This window comes from Gymnoscopelus braueri (genome assembly GCF_963280865.1).
Source record: "Gymnoscopelus braueri genome assembly, chromosome: 15".
NCBI classification, from domain to species: Eukaryota; Metazoa; Chordata; class Actinopteri; order Myctophiformes; family Myctophidae; genus Gymnoscopelus; species Gymnoscopelus braueri.
In genome coordinates, this window is record NC_137620.1 from 50410332 (window position 1) to 50420331 (window position 10000).

The 10000-nt window shown below is 48.0% G+C and overlaps 2 protein-coding genes across 2 annotated transcripts in view; both read left to right on the forward strand.

The window, feature by feature from the left end:
* Window positions 1–10000, forward strand: part of cnga1b (cyclic nucleotide gated channel subunit alpha 1b) — a gene marked incomplete at its 3' end in the record, with an annotated part of 14628 nt that overhangs the window by 1475 nt on the left and 3153 nt on the right. Inside the window, exons 3-6 of the mRNA XM_080451042.1 lie at window positions 5811–5985; window positions 6256–6392; window positions 6926–7098; window positions 9642–9767. Coding sequence (XP_080307168.1) covers window positions 5811–5985; window positions 6256–6392; window positions 6926–7098; window positions 9642–9767 — 611 coding nt within the window. The remainder of the gene's footprint in view (window positions 1–5810; window positions 5986–6255; window positions 6393–6925; window positions 7099–9641; window positions 9768–10000) is intronic.
* Window positions 2855–3661, forward strand: LOC308102188 (vesicle-associated membrane protein-associated protein A-like; the record flags this gene model as incomplete). The annotated part of the gene is made up of 1 exon (XM_080451790.1): window positions 2855–3661. The coding sequence occupies one exon, from the start codon at window positions 2855–2857 to the stop codon at window positions 3659–3661; it is 807 nt and encodes a 268-aa protein (XP_080307916.1).

The window sequence follows — 10000 nt, forward strand, 5'->3', positions numbered from 1 at the left end:
ATATGACATAATTCAGAGGTTGAGCTGGTCCAAAACTACAATATGACATCATTCAGAGGTTGAGCTGGTCCAAAACTACAATATGACATCATTCAGAGGTTCAGCATTCATTCATTCATTCATTCATTCAGCTTCCAGGGAAAAGCAGCGGTAGTTTGGAAAGAGACACAAGCCAACCTCCAGGAGGATCAAACAGGGGATCTGGCTTCCAGAACACAGAATTATGAAATGACATTATTTTGTCTGTCCACCGTTTGTTGGGGTCGGAAAGCCCTCCAAAACACATTTAACCTGTTCTAGTGAGGTTTGTGCATTAGGCTTCGACGTAATTGACTTCCATTATAAGATTTAAATTAAATATTGTAAAAAGGGGTCTTGTACTAGTGGCAAGGTGTGGGATGGGGTCTTGGTAATATATCAAGAATCCTTGCTCACACATGACCGAGCGGAAAACATCAAAACAAAAAACAAAACAAAAAAGATCACACACAAAGGTCTCAAACCTTGCAGTCATTTGCCAAGTTGTTCGCCTGACATGTTGAACTGAAAAGATCTTCATGAAGCAACACATGTACTGAGTTCTCTATTCTCCTGTATGACTCTGTTTAGATCCTGCTTAGTAGAACAGAAGGGAATGTCTGCACACAAATAGAATGTTCTCCCATTACCTTCTATCTGTCAGTCACCAAACCTCCTGTGTGTCAGTCTGTCCGGGGCATAACTCAGAGGGCGATTGACCAAGCGGTCTCAGATTCGGGGTGTGCGTCTCAGAAGACCCCTCGATGGAACGTGCCGAAAAGCAAGTGGGGAGGACCTACGCTACGGCTTCCGAGAACTGAAAGACTTACGATTACCCACAAGGCTGGTTCCTTGTGGGTAATAATCACTGATCGTGTCTGTCTCGGTTGCTAGTAGTTTTCTACAAATGGCAAGCCGTCCACAAATGGGTCTGTGAGAGTCTGTCTGTACGTCCGCGTCTAATCTCGCTAAATAAACGCTGGACCCGCCTCGTATGTCTTTCCTCCCACATTTTATATTTTTTGTGATATTTAACATCTTGTTTTCTACGTGGCCTTTATGCTGTTTTTCGTGTGTTTACACTAGCGGGCTCTTATTCTTTTGGCTTGCTGTTTGTTGGTAGTCATGGCCTCCAGCTCCCACCTGATGTCGTGCGGGAGCTCCGACTGCTCCAGACCGTGCTGCAGCACCGCTAGCTTACACAACGTCTTCAGGCTAGGACTTAGGTCCAGGATGTACAGGTCGTCGGACGTGAACCCGTTCCCCCCGAAGAGGATGATGTGATCTCCCACCATGCAGCAGCACAAGCTGGTCTTCCTGCACGGCACCACGCCCTTGGGCTCCACCTTCGTCCAGGCCGTCTCCTGGTTGTACTTCCAGAAATCGTTGAACCTCCAGTTCAGGTTGTCGCCGCCGAAGATGTACAGCTCGCCGTTGTAGGCGAAGGCCGAGTGACCTTTGCACCTCTCCGGGAGAAGCCGGGCGGACGGCGTGCTCATCCAGCGGTTGCTCTCCGTGTCGAACACCCTGACGTTGTTGTCCGGCGGCGCCAGGCCCCCGAACACGAACATCTTGGTCCCGATGACGGTGGCGGAGTGGCGCTGGGAGACGGGCGCCGGCGCGCCTCTGACGTTGACCAGAGACCAGACCATGGCGGCGTCGTCGGAGGTGTCCAGCTTATAGATGTCATTGGTGCAGCCGGTCAGCTCGTTGAATCCTCCGAAGACGTACATGACCTTCCCCAGGACGCACGCCGAGTGGTCCTCCCTCGCCTCCGGGACGCTCCCGGAGACCCCGGGCCTGGACCAGCGGTGGGCGTCCACGTCGAACGCGTACAGCACCCTGGACTCCGCCCTGGGCTCGGTGAGCCCGCCCCAGATGTAGATGACGTCTTCGATCAGCACGGCCGTGTGGCAGGCGCGCCCCGAGGGAACCTCCAGGCCACCGTCCCCTCCTCTTCCGACGTTTCCGGCGTTTTGCGGGGAAAGCTTCATCCAGCTCAGGGACACCATGTTGAAGACGTGCACTTTGATGGGACTCCTGAAGTCATAGGTCTGGTCCTGGTCGCAGTATCCCCCGAAGGAGTAGACCGTGGCCCCGCCCACTGCCACCGCAGCCAGGTAGCCCTTCCTGGGCGCTCCCTCCACGTGGACCGTCCAGCGCAGCATGTCAGACACTAGGTGGCGACACTGGGACCTCTCTCTTTGGACCGCAGCGGACTCGTCGACTCTCGGCCTCTCTCTGCGCTCGGTACCGCTTATATTGGCATGTCGGCACGAGCTTGGCCAATTGGCAAAGCCGATGGGGTCAGGTCGGCCAATCGGGGAAGCCGATGCCTGTCGGTCTCCCATATATGGCAAATTAATCGCCATAGCAACCCCAATTAGCCATATTAAGGAAGCATCTTTTTACCCAAACGAGCATTATTATTATTTAAACATTGCTTCATAGAAAGCATGTTACATTCTCAGAGGATTTTTGCACTTTTGTAATTAAACAAGGGAACCAGGAGACCTGGTACTGCCAGACCCCTAGTGGTTGAAATCTGAATGGCCGGACTTCGCATGACGTGTGTGTAGAGGAAAAGAGAGTAAAAGAGGGACAGACTGACCGACCGACCGACCGACAAAGCCTCATGTAGGCCGATCCCCTGGGTCTGGCAACAAAAAGATTCTACTATTCTTTGCATCCAAAAAGCCTTAACATTCGTCTATCAGTGTGCAGGGTTTCTCTGTTGCTTGTGGACTCCTGTCTTTAAAAAGCCTTAGTAAGCCTTGGTGAGTTTAGGGCTGAAAACCATTTCTGTTATATCGACTCCCTCGCAGCTATAATATCCATGTCGGAACAGATCTTGATCCTCGACCCGCCCGCCAACCTCAGATTCAAGGGTCCCTTTACGAGCGTGGTCACCACCAGCCTCAAGCTGAGGAACCCGTCCGACAGGAGAGTGTATTTCAAGGTCAAGACGACGGCTCCGCGCCGCTACAGCGTCCGACCCAACAGTGGCGTCATCACGGCCGGGACCGCGGTCACCGTGTCCGTGACGCTGCAGCCCTTCGACTACAACCCAGACGACAAGATCAAGCAGAAGTTCATGGTGCAGGCCGTTTTCGCGTCACCGGGCATTTCCGACGACACAGATTCGTTGTGGAGAGACGCGAAAACCTCAAAGCTGAGGTGTGTCTTTGAGCTGCCTTCCGAGAACCACCCGAAAGTGAAGCGGCCGACGGTAGACGTGGATGATGCCGCCAAATATTTCGACGCCACGGACGCCACCAAAGCGTTTGACGACGACGAGGATGCCACCAAAGCGGCCCCTGTGACGAACACGGCTATGGGCGACAAGCCCTGTGCGGCCGTGGCCCTGGCGCCCCCTGTCGGTTCCTCTCTGAACGACACTGAGCTAAATAAAGTCCTGGAGGAGTGCAAGAGGCTGCAGGCCGAGACCAGAAGACTGGCCGAGGAGAACCGGCAGCTCAGGGATCTGTGTTTGAGCTGCTGGGACCAGGTGACGTCAAACTCCAACGCCCTGATCCTCCTCGGAAGCCGAGAGACCAGCTCCGCCTCCTCGCTTCCCCTGCTCCTCGTGGTCTTCGCCGCCAGCGTCTTCGTCGGAATCTTCCTCTGGAAGTTTGTCTTATGAACTGGGAGAACGGGGCGTGCCAGCAACGGCTCTCTCTCACCACCAACCCCGTCCCACGGAATCTCTGTGTGTGAGTGTGTGTGTGTGTGTGTGTGTGTGTGTGTGTGTGTGTGTGTGTGTGTGTGTGTGTGTGTGTGTGTCTGTATGTCCGTTCCCCTACTTTATCTAAAGAACCGTCCGACCTATTTTCTTGCACGGTGTTTTGTGTTTGTTGGTATTTTATGTTATATGTGAAAAAAGATTGAAACACAATCATGCAATTGCCAAAGCAAATTCCTATGTGTATTACACAATGGCAAATAAAGGAATCTGAATCTGAAAAAAAGACCGATTGACTTCAAACTCAGCGTGGATATCGCTGAGGACCCGAGGGAGTGTGGTGCCCCACGTGAAGCCGGTCGGATCGGCGGTTGTCCAAAACTTCTGATCTAACCGATATGCCCATATATGGGCATACATAGAGATGAAACCTCGAGAACAGTCCGACCGATCGACATCATGCTCGGCATGCGTCTTCCTAAGGAGCGGCCATAGCTGAGTGGTTAGTGAGCCCGCCTAGGAAGCCAGAGGCCCTGGTTGCCCCAGGTACGATTCCAGGCCACGCCAGCATATGTGTCGATGAAATGAAATTTGTCCCTGAGCAAGACTCTTAACCCCTAATTGCTCACAGGCCCTCATTGGAAACAAGCCCGCAAGGACTTTCATGAACGTCCTGTTAAAAGGAATTATCCTTACCCGAGGCAGTGTGGTGCCCGGTGTGATGCCGGTTGGACCGGCCGTTGTCCAGAAACGGCGATCCAACAGATATGCCCATATTTGGGCCATATGAAGATCCCTGAAGGTAGTAATTGAATGGAATGTTAGGTGTTGTTTTAAAAAGATCCTGGAACCTGGAACAAAGAAGGTAATACCTCTATCATAGAACACCGTTCTACCTGTTGCTGGATTACCTCTGAAGTTGATCAGTTCTCTTAGGAAATCCATCTCGCGATTTCGGTGCCTCCTTCCTTGTACATGTCCTGTCCCTGACAACACCAATGTAGACTTTATATTATTATCATTATTGTTCTTTTGTTTCTCAGTACAAATATATTCCTTCTGAGGCAAATATTGACTGAAGTACGGTCTCATTTTTACAATCCTGAATGGCATCTACCAAAGATTGGCACACATCAGAAATGTGGTCCTCTACGCCGTAGAGGTCCTTCTCTCTCTGACTTTGTCTGTGACCCGTGGTAGGTCTGTGACCCGTGGTAGGTCTGTGACCCGTGGTAGGTCCCCGTAGAGTCTACGGGGACCTACCACGGGTCACAGACAAAGTCAGAGAGAGAAGGATGAGGCTGGCAGGGCACTGTGTCAGGCTTCCATAATAATAGAAGTGAATGGCCGTCAGATCTGGCTGAAACCTTGCCCAAATATGGAGTCATACTGTACGTCGTAGATCCACCAATCACTCAAATATGATGTCATCGATATGACATCAGTCATGGAGTTCCACTGATCACCACAGCGTTCCAGTTTAAACCAGTTTAGGTGCGTTCACATCGACCCATGAGCAGTATCTGTGCCAAGTTTGATTTCACCATGGTCCATTATAGCCCCCCGGGGCCCCTGACACGGGGCCCTGGTGTGACTTCCTGGTGGACCCCTGACACCAGTGTTGGTGTCACGTTTGGTGTGGATCGGCGCGCCTCGCAGGTCCTTACGTTACGTTTGTGATGAACACCGTCCAACCACCCTCTAGCAAACACAGTGGTGGAATACCAATACTTTTGTACTTTTACTCAAGTAAAATTTTTAATTCCAGACTTCTACTTGTAAATTCTACGTTGCAGTATTGATACTTTTACTTAAGTAAAAATGTAGTACTTTTTTCCATCACTGAGGAAATGTTAATATAGGATGAATAAATACACATTTTAATTATACATTTTCATTGTCAATAAAGATGTTAAAGTGAGATGAGTTGCTCCACCTCATTCCAAGCTTAATAGAAACTATAGTCTTTCTCTTCCTGGAGAAGTTAGTATGCTGACATAGAAGCCATTGTTCTTAAATTAATAAACATTGTGTGTGTGTGCGTGTGAGTGTGTGTGTGTGTGTGTGCGTGTGCGTGTGCGTGTGTGTGTGTGTGTGTGTGTGTTTGTAGGGTATCTGGAGCAGGGTCTTCTGGTGAAGGACAGACAGAAGCTCATAGATCGCTATAAGGACAGTGTTCAGTTCAAGATGGACATGGTCTCCATGATTCCCACCGACCTCTGCTACTTCGTGTTCGGTCTGAAGTACCCCGAGATACGAATGAACAAACTGCTCCGATTCAACAGGTACACACACACACGCACACATTTATACACACGCACACACGCTCCCGCACGCACACACGCGCACACACACACATGTCTAATCATTTATTTGCATTTCCCCACCTCTCTGTTGTTCTAATTACATGACGTTGTAGTTCTAACTAGGATGTTGTAGTTCTAACTACATGACGTTGTAGTTCTAACTACAGGATGTTGTAGTTCTAACTAAACAGGATGTTGTAGTTCTAACTAGGATGTTGTAGTTCTAACTATCCTCTCTGTTCTCTCCAGGATGTTAGAGTTCTTCCAGAGGACAGAGACCCGTACTAACTTTCCTAACCTGCTACGTATCAGTAACCTGGTCATGTACATCGTCATCATCATCCACTGGAACGCCTGTCTCTACTACTCCTTCTCCAAGGCCATCGGTACGCTTCACTTCCTTCTTATCTCACCATACGGGTTTTAAAAAAGACTTAAAGGGATAGTTCACCCCAAAATGAAACATTTTCTATGGATCAGTCACCCCATGGAGACTTGAATTCATGGATATTGTTTTGTTTTTGTCTCATTCCTAAGGCAATAATTCCGGCGGTTCCGGTTCCGGTAGGAGACACAAAGAGTCTCATTTGTGTCTCCTACCGGAACCGCTGCCTACCGGTCCGCCGGTCATCACATTATTGTCTTAGGAATGAGACAAAAACAAAAAAATATCCATGAATTCAAGTCTCCATGGAGTGACTAATCCATAGGAAAAATATATATTTTGGGGGTGAACTATCCCTTTAAATTGCAAGATCTGTGTTCAGATCAATTCAAAAGTATTAGTTTCAATCATTCGTTTTAAAAAATAACAGAAGTGACGTGCAACGTGCTTGTATATCTACTATTTTTGAATAGACAACGTATAAACGGATAAAGTGGTCTTTTTCTCTCTCTCTCTCTCTCTCTCTCTCTCTAGGTTTCGGTCATGATAAGTTTGTTTATCCGTCTCCTGAGAAACCAGAGTTTGCTCGTCTTGTCAGGAAGTACGCCTTCAGCATGTACTGGTCCACGCTGACTCTGACCACCATCGGTGAAACACCGCCCCCTGTGGAGAACTCCGAGTACTTCTTTGTCGTCACCGACTTCCTGGTGGGTGTGGCTTAACGGCGTGATGTCACTGGCCTGTCACAATTATGACATAACATGATAATTTGGGTGGTCCTTGACATGAAAACGTTTGAGAACGAACTGATTTAAACATTTAGAAAGGAAGCCCAAATAAGAAAATACACTTTAAAAACAAACAACCAAACAAACAAACAAATAAGCAGAAATGGCTTGAATAGTAAATGGCTTGAAACACTGAATAGTGTAGTTAAAGGGCCAGACCACTTTGGTAGGACACTAAAAGTGTCAACTTTGATTGTCCTACCAGAAACATTAGCATCTTTCCGCCGATCATCAAAATTATTGGCTTAGGAATGCGACCAAGACAAAAAAAAAATCTCCATGAATTCAAGGCTTCATGGAGTATGCAATTGATAGAAAATAAGTATTTGTTGGGGTGAACTATCCCTATGAACTCCAATCTCTGAGCGATCCCAGATGGAGGCTGTATTGTGAACTTGTGAACTCAATACCGCCCCCATCTGGCGGAGTCAGGTTAGCTGTTCCCACCCTAGTAGTATAATAATGGACTACCGTATGTCAAGAGTGTGATCTGTAGGTCATTTTATGTGGCCCAAGTCAATCACATTGGCCCTCATTTATCAACGCAGCGTATAAACCGGCTTGTATTTTTCCATATATTCGGCCGTACACCAACGTCGAAGTCACATTTATCAACGAATCCTACACAGCCAATCCTGGCGTACATCAGGTCGGAGCTTTGATAAATCTCACGTCTGAAAACGAGCGTCATTTAAATAACACGCCCTTAAATATTCTCAAAACGCCCCGATTTTACGACATGAAGAAGAACCAGAATACGACCAAAGACATCAAAAGCCAATGAGAAAGAGTTTCCCCCGATCGCCTCGCCTCGCTGCCTGTCAAGTCACACACACACGCACACGCACACGCCTCTCTCTCTCTCTCACTCACACACACACACACACACACACACACACACAGACACACACGCCCAACTGTGTCTTTCATTTAATCCGTAGCGGTACAATCTTTGTCACGTAGGCTTGTAGCCTACATGAATGACATATTATGATACCAATCACATCGCCATGAATGGAATACGTTTGTATATTAATTTATTTAACCCATACCGAGCAGTGCACAAGCAGTCATGTAGGATATTCCCCGTGAGACTCGGACGGGCGGCAGTGATTCGGCGGCAGTGATTCCGCCACGTTAATAAGAGATTGGAGCGTCGGGTTTATATCGTTAACCCAGCCAGGTTGTAGTCTTCAAAACTCTCTATGACATAACTCCATAACATAGGACAAGCTACTGTAAGTTTGTACACCTCACTGTCCATGAAAAGATCGTCGGGAGTCCCGAAAATGCGCTCGCAGAAGCGCTGTATATTTTGAAAATAGCAGATCTACAAGCTCACAACGCGTCGCGATGCGACCCGTTTTTGAGCTTAGATCTGCTATTTTAACAATGCAACTGAATGACTGTTAAAGCAGTTTGTTTAAATTACTTTATAAAAATGTTATATTTTCACAGGGATTATTTATTAGTGTAGATATACATTTAAGGAGTGGATTATGTGTCCAGATGCCTGTCAGACGGTCAGACAATGCTGCTCCGCAGGTCTAGAATGGAATAAACGGGCGCAGCCAACGTCAACAACTGGTCTCGACCAGACGTGAGATTTCAGCTTACAGTAGGATGAAGCCCATGTCAGGATATATTGATAAATGCCTAAAGGTGCGGTGATCTCGCCATACGCCCATTATTTGGGCTGCACCGCGTTGATAAATGAGGGCCATTGTGTTTGACTTGGGCCACATAAAATGACCTACAGACGACCCAGGGCCGGACTGGGACCAAAATTCAGCCCTGGCATTTTGGTCCGAACGGCCCACCACCCCCCGGCCGTTTTGTCAACGGGCAGGGGGGGGGGGGGGGGGGGGGGGTTACAGCCCAGCAACCCTATGTAAAGTATAGGCCACCACCTAGGTTGCACATGAACTCTGCAACCGCACTGAGGCTACTGCTGGAAAGCATCCCCAGCCCAAACATATGCAAAATGGCCAGTCCGCCCCCGGATTGACCCAATTTATTTTGGCCATCTCACCGGGAGCCACAAAATGGCTGCCACTGCTATGTGCTCTATTCCATAGATATAGAAACCTAGATACCTCATTGGCTGCTGCAGTTCATTGGAGCGACCTGTATCTCGGGCGCCATTTTGGAGAAGGCAAGCTTCCTGACTACTGGCCAATCACAGCGCGTCTTTCCCGGGACTTGTCAGAATCTAGTTGTATATAAATATTATATATTATATATAATTTATATATATACAACTAGATTCTACCAAGTCCCAGGCCTTCTCCAGAATGAGATACAGACGACATACAGACGCCCCAGAGTTAGAGGAGGCATCTACCTTTATATGTCTCTATTCCACTCTATTCCAATGTTGTATTCTATTGTGTTCCATTGTGTTGTGTTGTATTGTGTTGTATTGTGTTCCATTGTGTTGTATTGTGTGGTATTGTGTCCAGGTGGGTGTGTTGATCTTTGCCACCATCGTGGGTAACGTGGGTTCCATGATCACCAACATGAACGCTGCCAGAGCCGACTTCCAAGCTCGTATCGATGCCATCAAACAGTATATGAGCTTCAGAAAGGTATGCTTATCCACACCGTCTAACAGTATATGAGCTTCAGACAGGTATCCATACGTATAACAGTATATGAGCTTCAAACAGGTATCCATACCATCTAACAGTACATGAGCTTCAGACAGGTATCCATACGTCTAACAGTATATGAGCTTCAAACAGGTATCCATACCGTCTAACAGTATATGAGCTTCAAACAGGTATCCATACCATCTAACAGTACATGAGCTTCAGACAGG